The 14163-nt window shown below is 38.7% G+C and overlaps 2 protein-coding genes across 2 annotated transcripts in view; both read right to left on the reverse strand.

Annotated features, from left to right (window-relative positions):
• LOC116708618 (MAP/microtubule affinity-regulating kinase 3-like) overlaps positions 1-14163 on the reverse strand; it is a gene marked incomplete at its 5' end in the record, with an annotated part of 485947 nt that overhangs the window by 310439 nt on the left and 161345 nt on the right. The gene's annotated exons all lie outside the window — the stretch shown is intronic.
• The window catches only part of brf1a (BRF1 general transcription factor IIIB subunit a), a 78712-nt gene that overhangs the window by 28896 nt on the left and 35653 nt on the right, over positions 1-14163 (reverse strand). Inside the window, exon 7 of the mRNA XM_032546500.1 lies at positions 11533-11682. Within this exon, the coding sequence (XP_032402391.1) occupies positions 11533-11682 (150 nt within the window). The remainder of the gene's footprint in view (positions 1-11532; positions 11683-14163) is intronic.

The following is a 14163-nucleotide window of genomic DNA, read 5'->3' on the forward strand; positions in this document are numbered from 1 at the left end:
CTTCATGATGCTGTTTGTTCACTGCTGTTCTCTGATGCATTCACAGAACACCGACACTAAATTAACCACATATGGAGTCTACTTACCACTTAATGTCTAAAAGCAGCTGGTGACACCAGATTTTACTGAATTGTGTCAGAGTAAAATGGGCTGAGCACAAAGACTCTAATTCATGTAGAGTTTTTATATCTTTACTGTAGTGTCTGATAAAGCAGAAGTCTTACACTGCTCAAATAAGGAAAGCTATGGATCCCAGAACAGAAGACCAGATATGGAAAATGAACATGCAGAAAAAAACCGTTGACCATTAGATCTATATGTTGAGGAATGCTAGGTATGGTACAGTATATGTGCTGGCTACAGGTCTATTAAAGAGGCTGCGTCTAGAGATCAACAGGAAATTCTGCGATTGGGACCGATTCCTCAGGATTCAGTTGTTCTGCAACTGTTCAGCTGAAGTCGTATCTGCAGAGCCTTTTCCCCGCACCACCTTTAGCCCAAAATATTTTTTAAACCAAATATGATTTTCCTGATACTTTATAATTATGTGCAACTATGTTTTGGACTATAATATCAAATTTCCCCAAAATACATTTAAGTCTGTAATTTTCATGGAAAAAAGCCTGAAGATGTTAAAGCTACAGAATGTAACTTCTATTAAAAAAAGGTGTTTAAAACATAATTGTTTAAACTGTAATCATGTTATGATAGTATGAAACAGTCTGAAAAAAAGGGGAAAAAAAGAAGCTCCTCCACCTCCATCCAATGCTCCTACTGCCATCTGCAGAGACACACCGCTCCCGGTCAGAAACAACCAATCAGTGCCCGGAGGAGGGTTTTAGGGCTGTCAATCATGCCTGTGTACACGCTGCTTAATGTGTTACTAGAGGAGAAACAACTTACCGTTATAGGAAAACTGTTTATCTGCCATAATCAGGGGCCATGCTAACTCTAGCCTTAGCATTCATGGCAGGCTCGGCTATTGGGAAGAAGCTGTAGCAGAGAGCAACGGGGAGGGTGTGAGCAGTGCTAAGACCCTCCCCCTAGCTCTGATTGGTTGTTTCTGACCAAGCGGTGTATTTCTGCTGATGGCAGTAGAATCACTGAGAGAAGCCAGAGATGCTACATTTTTCACAGATTATCTGTCTCATCCCATCACAACATGGTGACAGTTTTAAGAACTATTTTAACATTTTTCTATTTTAAAAAGTTACATACTTTGAGGAGAGAATACTTCTAAAAGGCACTGTACAATATAAAACATATTAAAAAGAAGACTAACATGCTTTATCTTATAACAAAAGTACCTAGCAAGTGTATATTGCAGGCACTGAGCAGCAGTAGCCAGAGAGCAGCATTTCTTTTTGTACACCTTAAAAAGTACTAACAAGATGGGAGGCACCTTATGGCACTGAACCAACAGTCAGCCCCCACACAAAATCATTGCTGCATAAAAGAAATAACACTAACATTATGCAATGAGCGGCCATGCGAGGCTTGAGGGGGAACAGTTACATAACTGTCATTAGGCTTACAGCGCTCAAGAGGTTGTTAAAAGATGTATGCACCAATCTTCTTCCATATGCAGCACGCTTTTAGCAGCTTTTAGGAGTGAAAGGACGGCTTGAGTTAGAAACCACACACAGGCAAAGACATTTTCTTTTCTTTCCAAGTGTCTCCACTGTTCTGTTCCTTTTCTCAAGCCGTTATCCTACGACTCATCATTAGAGACGGATTTTGTGATTTAAGGACTCATCTGTGAACAAAAGGAGTACAGGAATGCTTCTGCTGATCATTTTAGAAACAGATTACTGCTCTTTGAGCCTCAGTGTTTTTCCCTCAATGATTTATGATAACCAATTAATTATTGAGGCAGCGCAGCCGAGGAACAGAAAAGGCAGAACATTCAAACTTGTGTGTAAGCATGCAGGGAGTGGAGGAAGAAAAAGAAAAATTGTGATTTTAACGTGTCAAAGGTAAAGATGGTCTTACACTGACAGACAGCTGAGCTCAGCACACAGCTACAGTAGCAGACCTAATGTAGAGTTACATGGAGTCCAAGTTAAACATGGACGCTTAGAAGAAAACAGCAAAAACTATCTACATACATAGAAATGTGCATACATATAAATCTATGGACATTTTTCATGTGTAGCATTCCCTGTTAGGGAATGCTAGACATACCTCTATATAAATAAGAAAAAGATGTCAAAATGCCTGTAGTTATCTACACGTTTAAAAATCCTGTCGACACAAGGGAAGAAGAGGAACTTCTCCAATTGAGAGGTTTAGATGCTCCTGAAATTATCTGCAGAAAAACTTAATTATATTTAAGTGCCAAATCTGAGTCAACAGCTGTTGTTATACATCACAGGGACTATTACTGTAAGTGAATGAAGTAGTACATAGGGGAGTAATTGAAGCGTAGATGCTTAAAACTTTACATATGTCTTCCTTGACTTGAGTGTGAACAGAGACTAAAAAAAAACAAACAAACCTGAAACTGTAGTTTACCCAGCAAAACAACTTACAGATATGAAGTAGAAATACAAGGAATTGGTATTGAATCAGATGATTTTCAGCTTTTTGATTGTTTGGTCAGAATTTTTTTTTTTTACCCAGATCAGAAAATGCAATAAGCACTGCCAGCACTGCAGTAACAATAACCCCCATTTGAACTCTGCAGTGAGGGAGAAAGAATTAAAGCTAGCTATTTTAAGAATCACTGCAGGACAGCAGGACTTTCAGCAGAAAGAATGCTGAACAAAGTAAAGCAAAGTTACAATGTTTTATTATTTCCCCTTTCCTTTTATGTTTTTATCCTCCATTTGGAAAAGTGGACAGTCCTTAGACAACTTCAGAGTTAGAACATTAGTTTGGATTTTTGAGGTGATGTCCTAAGAAGATATAACTGGAAATACCTTTACCTGTAACACAATAGGTGTTGCATCACTGTAAGCTCGTGAGAAGCTATACATTTTCATGTGCTGCTCTTTTTTAAAATAAAAAATACTCATGCACATTTTGTACATTTAAAAAGAATTGTCTTAATTGCACATTTCTTTGAATCAGACTATGCTACTTTTGATAACTCTACAGTACATTATTGCAACTTTCCCCTTACATATTATTCTTAATTTTGTTTGTTTTTAATACCTTGTCTTAACATGCCTTCATGCCTCATCTCTTTGCTGCTATTACACCCAGATTTCCCCATTGTGGGACAATAAAAGTATTTCTGTTCTATTCTGTTCCAGCCACTCCGTAAAAAGTTGGCGGCTAAAAAAAATAGCATAATTTTCAAGCAACCATGAAACATACCAACATAACATCTGTAATGCTGTTTCACAACTGACTGAAACAAAATCAAAATCACTCCATTCCTGGCAGAACTATAGAGTTGTTGTTGATGTGGGAATTGTTAAGCTAGCAGATACAACCAGGTAAGCAGACGGGAACACAGTCACTGTTCATTTGATCAAAGTGCAATGAAACAACACTGTCATAGAATGTTAACATCAGTTAATGCAGCATTTTATCCCACTCATATAAAGTTTTCAGTTCGAGTTGTTTTAAATAGCTCAAGTTAGCTAAAATAAATAGTGTACCTCTGATTAGCCGTTAGCCTTCCACCTTACAAATAAAACGCTAACCGTGATGCAAACACTACTGGAGGTCAGATCATTTTTTTTACATTCTTTAAAAATATATCCTTTAAATAAAAATCCAAATAAAGTAGACTTTCTTGGCAGGGAAAGATGTTAAAAAAAAAAATCTAAGATCACAAATTTACCATGAAATTGTCAACAATGCAGTGCACAATTGTAACTTGAAACACTGAATACTAATTATAACATGAGTTCAAGGTGATACTTTGGAGGGCACAATATGCTTTAGGGGCAGGTCGCCCATCTTAATTTGTGCCAGCTTGCAGTTTGTTCCCAGACTGTCTAGCAGAAAGACAGAATCTCTAGTTAAAACGGGCCATCTCGCCACAATGTCAGCTGCATTTACACACCCCATATAAGTGCCGCAATTACAAAATGAAGATGGTTTTGGTACCATAAACATATTCATCTTGTGGTGAGTAAGTAGAAATGTGCTCTCTCTCCCAGTTCCCTCCGTTACTTGAAACCCAGCACAGCTCATCATACGCCGTTTCAAATCCAACTTTATCTCAGAGAACAGTTCTAAAACCATTACCGCTAAAACCTAAAGCCAATCGTCATCATAGGCCAGAAAATCCTCTTAGTCATCAAACACTAGTTTTCTTTGCACTGCATTGTTTGCGATATTTTTTCTGTAATACTAAAACCATGGCTGGTAAAGGCATTTTGTGCCTGACTTTGCTTTATGCCTTTCCTGTGTATGAAAGTTTTAAAATTGGTTTCCTAGAATACTGTCAGAATGTCAGCAACTAAAAACATACCATGAGTTTCCAGCCAGGTCATTGTTAGCCGTGTTTCCATCAATGTTTTTTTATGCGCATTTTGAAGTATTGCATGAAACAATTCTGATGAACATGGCAAAATTTGAAATAACTTCCTCAATTTCGCAAAAACGTTTTTACGCTTGGAAAATGTCAAACTCTAGACCTCCAGCCCAACAGGGAGGACTGTCGGCTTGAAGTTCCCATCCCAGCACTTTTGGCTGGGATGGGAATGGTGGAATGCTCCTGTCCACTGGTGGGTTTGTACCTCACAAGAGGCATGAAACCTAGAAAAATTTCTAAGTCCATCCTAAAGTTTGGAGGGGAAGAGACAAGCTCCATTTTGGGGGGGATATGTGATCTGTGCTAGTTTTGAACCTCTACATCTTGTTACAAACTATCAATGCAGTTATATTTCTAAATATACACACACACATTAAAGATTTCTACTTGTCTACTGCTTCCTCATGATTGCTAAATATACAGCAGGAGAAACAACAATCAAGATATTTAGTATAATAAGGGCTCAACTGCAGATTGAAACCAAAAATGAAACAGATGATTTCTTTAACAATTAATTGTGCCTGCAACCAATCAATCAGCGGTAAATCATAGGCCTTCAGGAAGCTTCATTTCAGCTCTCATGTGTCCAGTTCCTCTGTCCACCTCCAAGGCAAAGCAAATGTTTCTGGCTTGTGCTAGACTCTGCCGGGGCACTGATCCTGTTTGTCATGTTAAGGATCTCAATGCATGATTATGGAACAACACATCATCCAAACTGGCACAAGTTTCCACTGTAAAATGTCTTCTGACGACATTTTAATTTAAACTCCACTGTGTTAATTATTTTTCATGCCTCAATGATTAAAGTGTATTACTGTACACACAAGAATAAACAAAATAAACTGAACTAAGTGCAGCAAGAACCAAACAGCTGATGTATCAAGATGTCATGTTGAGGTTTGTCGTGAGGAAATCAGCAATGGTAAAATAAAAAAAAGTTAACATGATTTATTGAATAAACAATGATTTATAAAAAAAATGTCTGGATCCGGTCAACGAGTTCCCTGGAGGACTGGAAAGGAGGAGATCTGATTTGAGCTGCAGCAGAAATAAGCTAAGAGAAATATATTGTAGGCTGGTGGCGACTGCAGCAGAGGTTGGTCCATAGGAGGCGCTGTGGCGTCGACCTCAGGGATCTAAAATTGATCTATAAACATGATTAAAAGTGTATGTGTGTTATTTAGATAGAATTTCCACCAACTACTTTCACTCAATAAAATAAGTCTAATTCAACAGTCTGACAGAATCCTGGCTGCTATGGAATTAAGCTAATCACATGTGGTTGCTACGGTAAAAATGATAGCCATTTAGCCAATCAGCATCATTTAATGTCTTTGAGAGCTCAGAATTTTGCCCTTGATATGCCAGTATGTTTTGCGTCACTATGGTGATAAAGTTTATATGGCGAATACAGCAGTCTAGGGAAAGCTTGCACCGAATTCTCCTCCTTGAATGATAATGCAGAGGATTTTACAGATGGCCGGTGAGCTACAACTTATGTTCTTCAGCGTGTTTTATTAGCTTCAGCTTCTATATTGATCTGCTCTTTTCCGCTGCTTACTTTTTCTGTTCATCAGCTGGTATCAGGTCTTTGATGATTATCAGTTATGAAAGTTGATGTGGTTTATTTGATGCTTCTGTTGCTCTGGTTAGCATAATGCTAAGGCTCATCAGATAAATGTTGCTACGACTTCTGTGATTTTGCTAAGCGCCTTCTTGCCTTTTCAATTCCTTGATTAATTTTATGTTCATAGCCGTGATTTTTTACAGTGTTTTGGTTATTTCTGGTGTTATTAGTTTATTCTCTTCATGTCATAAAGTGGGAGTCAAGATGGTGAGGATAAAGCGGAGGACTCAGGTGGCTGAATGGTGATGGTTTAATGATGAAAAAAGGACAAAAATCCAGGCAGAGGAGCAAAAGCTAGGAGCTAGTCTCTGGTAGCAACTGGTAAACAGTAATAGACCGACAGCAGACACGAGACAACTAGTCAGTTTAGACCAGGGGTGTCAAACTCCAGTCCTCAAGGGCCAGTGTCCTGCAACTTTTAGATGTGCCTCTGCTGCACCACACCTGAATAGAATAATTAGGTCATTAGCAAGGCTCTGGAGAACTGATCTACACAAGGAGGAGGTAATTAAGCCATTTCATTCCAGTGTTTTGTACCTGTGGCACATCTAAAAACTGCAGGACAGCGGCCCTTGAGGACTGGAGTTTGACACCTGTGGTTTAGACAAAGACCTGACAGGGAACAAGAAACACATGTGGGTATAAATACACAGGGGGTAATCAAGGGATCTAGACACAGCTGGGATCATTGAAGGGTAGTCCTGTCTACCCTACACCGAAACTCAACTGACACAGAAACCTAAATGAACACAGAAAAACTCAAATCCTTACACTTCAATTTTAATAGAAGGCAGTCTGTTCAGAGTTATACATCCAGGTAATCATCAGTGGCGATAATAGGGCTATTTTAGTGGGACTGAAGCCTCCATAAGATATTCTCAAACTCTCTTAAATAATTAGGTTGTTTTTCTCCCATTACTTTTTTTTTTTACAAAAATCTGCCAACAAATTCAATGCAATGTAGCTAGAATATGACCTTAAATAAATTATCATATAAACTATATATTTTTTTACTCAAATGTGATCATAAATCTGTCAGAAGGTGACAGTAGCATGAAACTTTGCAAAATGTTCTTCAAAAGGTATAATTTCAGGTGTAGAGCAACAGAAAATTATAGTTACCTTAGCAATGCTTGCTAAAAAAACATTTATATTATAATGTTTTTAACTGTTTACAGTCATATTCTGTAGTGGAAGAAGTTTTTAAAGTGGAACTTGTCTATTTTTGTTGCTGTTTGAAAACCTTTCAACTCGTCAGCTACATTTTCTCACATCCTGATCATCTTCGGGGGGGATAAACCCCCCTCGTCCTAAAAACATGGTGACGCCCCTGACAACCATACATTAGTTTGGTACATTTCACAGTTTTGAGTCCAATTTCGCTAGCTGCTGACAAAATAAGTGACTAAACAGACCTTGTGCTTTTAACTAATGTAATTCTTCATGTTATTTTGCTGTTTGAGAAATATATTATTGTGAAATTTTTTGTCATTTTCCTGCTGTTCATTTGAATCCTTATACTGACTATGTGCTGCTGAAACATTGTAACTCACTATAAGAGAAACCTGCCTTCCATTTCTCTTCTTACGTCCCTAGTTATTGAGCGTTCCAGTAAACTGTGCTTTAGTTCCTCTCTTTTTGCTGAGTCAGAGCAACTCTCCACCACCTCTTCCTCTCTGTGGGCGCTTTCTACTAACGACCTCCCTCATCAGGTTTCCATAGTCGGGGCGACTCCTCACCTTCTTACCTCAAACTCTCTCCTCTGTCTAATTGTCTCTCTGCATGGTTCTTTCAAACAGTCACCCAGTGGTGGCTGGTGAATAAACTTCTTGGAGGGCTGATGTACCAATAGATTTCCCTTCCCAGTATTATTTACCACTGATGGTGACAAACAACCTGGAGACTCCACTCTGCCTCCTGAGTCACATGAAAGTTACGAAACTGTTCTTGTAAAAGAAAAGAAAATTCCAGATAAGGACCCTAAATTTCAGACAGCTAACCCTCCAGTAAAGGTCTAAAGGACAGGAGACTCAGGCTGCATTGAGCCTTAAAGGGGCAGTATTATTATACGTTTTCCATTTAACTATATTAACTTCAGTTATTATAAAAATGTTAGATATCTAAATCAACACTTTAAAAACATTTTTATATTACTCTTTGAAATTGGGCTTCTGTCTCTTTCAAGAAGCTCCTGCTTTCAGGAAGTTATCACAACATGGCTCCTCTGTTAACCCTTTAACAATGTTTTACATGCATTGCACTTAGGGATTCTAAGTGCGATCAGGTTTTTTGCTGCCAATTCCGATACCGATCACCCATGAGGCCGATTTCTGCCGATCACTGATCTTTGCCGATTGCCTTGATTGACTGTTAATTTTCCGCTTTAGGTAGAAATGATACTAAGTGATCTGGCAAAATTTTAAAATGATCTGGCAATAAAATCCCCTAATTTAGACATGAACATGCAAAATACTTGCAGGCACGATACAGCAGCTATTCAGTCAAAAGGACATCTGAAAAACCTGAAATCAGTAAAATAATATTTAACAGTAAGACACTCAGTACCATAAATTATGAGTCAAATAAATCTGTCTACATCAAATAATGTCAAGTAATAAAGGAGACACTCAAAGTCAAATACAGGTTGCATTAAAATAAACAATCCTGAGTTACAAAATCATAACTTCCTGATAGCATGGCTAGCTGATTAATGCTGGTTCTGATTGGCTGTTTCTGACTGAGCTGAGTAATTCTGCAGAACACAGAGAGGAGGCAGAGGAGATCGATTATTTTTCAGAGATTATTTGTTTTATGTTAGGACGGCGAAAGTTTTAATGCATATCTAAAATCTTTTTTTTTTTTCGCTCAAGTTACATGCTGCAGCTTTAAGCAGACGTTCGGTGTGAGAGTTCACTGCTGGGTCGAGGTTGAGCGGCGCTCCGTCTGTGAAATATTACTACCAGTAGTGCGTAGCGGCGATCCAAGAGCGAGATCAGAACCAGCGTCTTACACCGCTTGCTCGAAGATTTGAATTATTTTTCGGTTTATTCGTTTAGCTTTCTGACAGTGATGCTAATCCGGGTGAGTGTTGGTAGTTGAGCGCTGCTTTATCTGCCGCTCTGGATGCCATTTTGTTCCTGCATTAAGCCTCGATATAGACGAACTCCGTCAAGTGCTTGTTTTTTTAAATGCCATATTATATTCGTTTTGTTGATGCATTATGACGTGCTTCACTCCCGAGGTAATTTTCCGCCGCAACACGCAAACTTCCCCATTCATTCAGAGCGTTAAAGTTCCACACGACAGGATTTGTTACCGCGCGCTTGCGCAGTGTGAAGGAGAGAGGAGATGAGCTGCACACTCAGGCTGGTGATCGGTAACTCTTGTCACCGTGATCGGCGATCACCGATCATACACTTTTTCATGGAAATCGGCCGATTATGATCGGTGGCCGATGAATCGGCACACCTGTAATTGCACTGAGAAGTAGCTCGTATAATGAGCTCAGCGGATGTGCAGTTCCACCAGGTGTTGCTGCTGGCTAGTCTGAAGGAGCTGATTGGGGCAGTCATGGTGGGGGTCTGGGGGACTGCTCTGTGAGGTGGAAGCTTGGAAACTGCAGCTCAGAGGAGGTGCTCCGCCTCAAAGGCAAATTTTGCACAGCTGAATAGTTGCCACAGGAGATTAAAGGATTTCTCAAACATGGATGAAAGATTCAAATCAACACTCCAGGAATGTTTTTGATGAGGGAATAACAGCGTATAACATGATGTAAAGCCCCAAAAAGTCAATTTACATGATACTACCCCTTTAAGAAGTAATAGCCTCTGAACCTGGCCTACTCCACCCCAATCCACAATGGTCTTATACGAGTCCTATCTTGTGCACCAATAACAATGATTAATATATGTATTTTTTTCATTTCAGCGACAAATAATTTGTTTGCTCAGAGAGTAATATAACAAAACAAAACTAAAAACATGCACAGCTTTGACATTTATTTCTGAATCCTGACCAGACTAGGTACTCAGCTAAAACAGGTGAGTAAACATGAATTTCTTTCCACTCCTGGTGGCTGCAGAGGGAGGCGTTTAAAGACACGGCAGGCTAACACTAGATAGTTGCTATGTATTGCAAATTTTTTGCCCAGGTCCCTCTTGAAAATGAGATCTAGATCTCAACGGGGTTTACCTGATTAAATAAAGGAATAATGAAAAAAATAAAATAAAATAGTTTTATCTTTGACATGACATGTCCTGGTTGATCATTTGGATGGCAACATGTTTTTGCAGTTCCAGTTAATCGTGTGAATGAAAACTTACTGTCAACTTACTAACATTTATTTGACCACTTGGAGGCAAACTGTTTTGTTTTTCCATTTAGTTTTACAGTAGCAGCTTATCAAAACCAACACACAAAGCCATGTTGTGTTGGCTTTGTGTGTCAGGACTTTGGAACACAAAGTCCTGACATGTGAAATCCACAAACAGCTTCCTTCATTTCCTCACATTCACACCTATGGAACAGTTGCTTTTGAACCCACCAGCAAATATGACAACATAGAAAACCATGTGACAGCAGCTTTAGGATGCACAGTAACATGGAGATTTCCAGACATTTTTCATGACAAAATTTCACTTTTTTTAGTCCGAAAATTCTAGTGTTTTTAGACCTTTCTTACCCATAAATACGGTTATATATAAAAAATATCACCACACAATTCTATCTGATATTTTCACAATCAAATATGGAATTTGCAGAAATTCAGAAACTGATACACAGCTGTAAAATGGACAAATGGAAGATGAAAAATAGCAGAATCATAGACAAACAATGGATGAACAAAGAGTAAATAGATGGATGCTGAATAGAAGGTGGATGGAGGATTGACAAAAGGATGAATGGGTGAACAGATGGGTGGACAGAGAGATGAATACATTTACTAATTACACTGAAAAATCTAGTTTCATTGCCTTGGCAAACCACACAATAATCCTGGTATCAGAAGTGCTGCTTACTTCAGGAAAACGCTGCTCAAACCGGTAGCATTTTATGCTGGCACAAACTGTGTGTGTTGATCCAGTCAGTGCCACTAAGAGGTGTTTAATGGATGAAATCAGCAGTAAAAAAAAAAGTTACTAACAAATAAATCTCTACTAGAGTGAGAGAGTCTCTTCTATCAGGAACACTGCTGGCCTCTGCAAAGCCGTCTGGTGACCTGTGGTATAAGCAGCTCATTAAAGACAACTTTGTTGCTGGAGAACTAAGAGCAGAGCAGTAATTACTTTCCTCCCTTAAATGTTCCAGCTTCTGCTACTACATAAAGTTCTCTGGTGGGGTGGGGGGAGGGGAAACTAAAGCTTTTCCACAGCAAAGAGTGTACTTCTCTATCGCTGCCTCATGTTGTGGTTACCTGCTCCACAGAGTCCAGATGGCCGCCTTCCCGTGTGCATCCAGTCCCTTTTCATCCGCTGAACCAGTCGCAGTGCCGTCATGGAGACCTCGCGGCTCTTCTCGCCGAATTCCAGCATTTGGGTGAAACGGGGTATATAAAGACATGGGTCTGTGTAGGAAAAAGAAAAAGAAAAAAACCCCCATTTTTTTCAACTGGGACTTTGAAAGATTCTAATACCCTCATAAATATTTCTGCAGTTTTTGGACACAAAAAATAATTATAGTTTGCCGCTCTTGACATATCACGATTCAAATTAATTTTAGGGTTGCAACAATTCAGTGAATTATTGGAGAGCCTCCATTATTAAATTTTCTCTGGGCAAATTAGAGAAATTTGCTTAGAGGAAATTCCTTGAGACTTTGTTACATTTACTGTTTAGTGCACTCTGTTGTGTTGCGCATGCGCAACGCTCTCACTTCTGCCAATGAGTTGTTTATGACTGATAAGTGCTATTAGAATAACATAGGCTAATAGCCTAATAGTCTGGGGAAAATGTCCTCATTTCCCCGGACAGGTTCACTTTTCACGTTCTTTCCGGGTTGTCCATTGGGATTTCATTGATTGATGAAAATGTCTGGGGTTTTGTCGTAAACTGATTGCCGTGATAAGATGGCTTTTCTTTATTGGACGTCCTCCGTGAACTCCTGCCTAGTGGGTGGCCCAGAGCGAACGGCGGCGAAGTGGGTATACATATACATGTGGAGCAGAGACGGAACACAGCGGACTGCCCATGTTTAGCTTGATAGACGAACCGGAAAATAATTTTCCTACTATTCCGGTTCCAACAAATGAGTACCGGAGCGCACCATGGTGTGTATAAAGCTGGAATATCTGTTTCGGTGTGTGACATAGGTCCTAAAGATCCCGTCACTCACATGGACATGGAGCCTATAAAAAGGCTGTGCAAAGTGAGAGTTTATTAACTTGACTGAAGAGGAATAAATAAAGACTGGAGCATGCACAGTTTAAATAAAAAAAGAGACTGCTGCTTTTTATTTGTTATTACATTGAAAAGAATTTCAGATTTTTTGTGAGCAATTATTGATACAAGTTTACCAATATTTTATTTGATTACTCAAGTAATTGTTAGAAGAAAAGATAGATTACTCGATTACTTGTTCTTTCAGAAAATGACATTTTTTTGAGTCTGTTTACTCAAGTTAATTAATCGATTACTAAATTAGTTGACAATTATTTCAATATTCGATTTACGACGATTAGTAGTCTACTTTGCATCCCCAGAATCCAAACATGAAGAAGCAGCATTCAGCTTCTATGGACTACAGATCTGGAACAAATTTCCAGAAAACTGAAAAACAGCTGAAACACTGAGTTCCAAAAAAGAAAAAGAAAAAACTCAAAGGCTAAACAGAGTTGCCTTCGAACCATCATCACTGGAACATTGACCAACATATTTAATGTGTATTGATTGTGATGATGGTACTTGACAAAATGTACCGTTACTGATTTCACAATTAGTGACTGTATGGCATTTTTATGTTTCATGATGGGAAGCACTTTGAACTGCCTTGTTGCTAAAATGTGCAATACAAATAAACGTGATCGATTTACTAATCCGATTAATTGCTTCAGTCCTCTTGAGGACATTTCGGTCCTTTTACTTCTTCTTCAAGATATCACATATAATTACATAAATCTGTTAATAGTGCAATGAGATAAACTACAGGTGTACTCAGGTTATGTCTGACTTTATAGTTTTTTTATATATGAATTATGGAAGTGTGATACAATAAAAGCAGAAGAAATCTCAAAGGGATTTTTTTTTACTCTACTTTGAGAACAGCTGCTCTGGGTAAAGTTATCTTTAATGTGGATATCAACTGTGCCATGTCAAAGTAGAAAAATACATGATTAATAAAAATCTTAACTTTCTACTTTTACAACCAATAGCATGGCTGCTGGTTAATTTGCTTGTGGGCTCTTTCCGGACTCTGAAAATTATGCAGCAATCACAATTTTAATGAGAAACTAAAATGAGAAGAAAGCTTTTTTTCTCTGGCCAGAAGTAGTAGTTTATCTCGCCCAGCTATGACAGCGGACATAAATATGTTTGAATTTAACGTCTTTTCTCACAAAGGAGTGCAGTGGAAAGCTGTGTTAGTCAGCTGGTAATAAGATTGAGGCTGATTCGTTCCTCCTCCTCATCATCATGTAATAATGCTACGTCTGCACCACTGCTGCAAGTTTTACTGGAAAGTCTAACTTAAAAACCAGGCAGAGAAAAAAAAAAAGACACCAGTTTACCCTAATGCACAATTCCTTCCTCTGGATAAATTTTACCCAGACATTATCTTAATGCCTCTAAGAAAGAGAACTTGAATTGCGCCTTTCAGTCAAACCCATTCTGTTTACTCCCATTCTAAATTGTCTTATTCCTTGTTTTAACTTTTAATTGGGGCCTGCCATGCAAAGCAATGGCAGGAACCTATTACTATTGTCGGAGAGAAGCGTCTCTTTAATCTTTATTTTTCTTCCGTAACCGTTAATGCGGCTCGTACCGCTGGGTGCACACCTACAAATGAGGTATCAAAACGTGCAGAAAATTCACGCCATTGGAGCTATTACTTT

Source organism: Xiphophorus hellerii, chromosome 19 (genome assembly GCF_003331165.1).
Source record: "Xiphophorus hellerii strain 12219 chromosome 19, Xiphophorus_hellerii-4.1, whole genome shotgun sequence".
Taxonomy (NCBI): domain Eukaryota; kingdom Metazoa; phylum Chordata; class Actinopteri; order Cyprinodontiformes; family Poeciliidae; genus Xiphophorus; species Xiphophorus hellerii.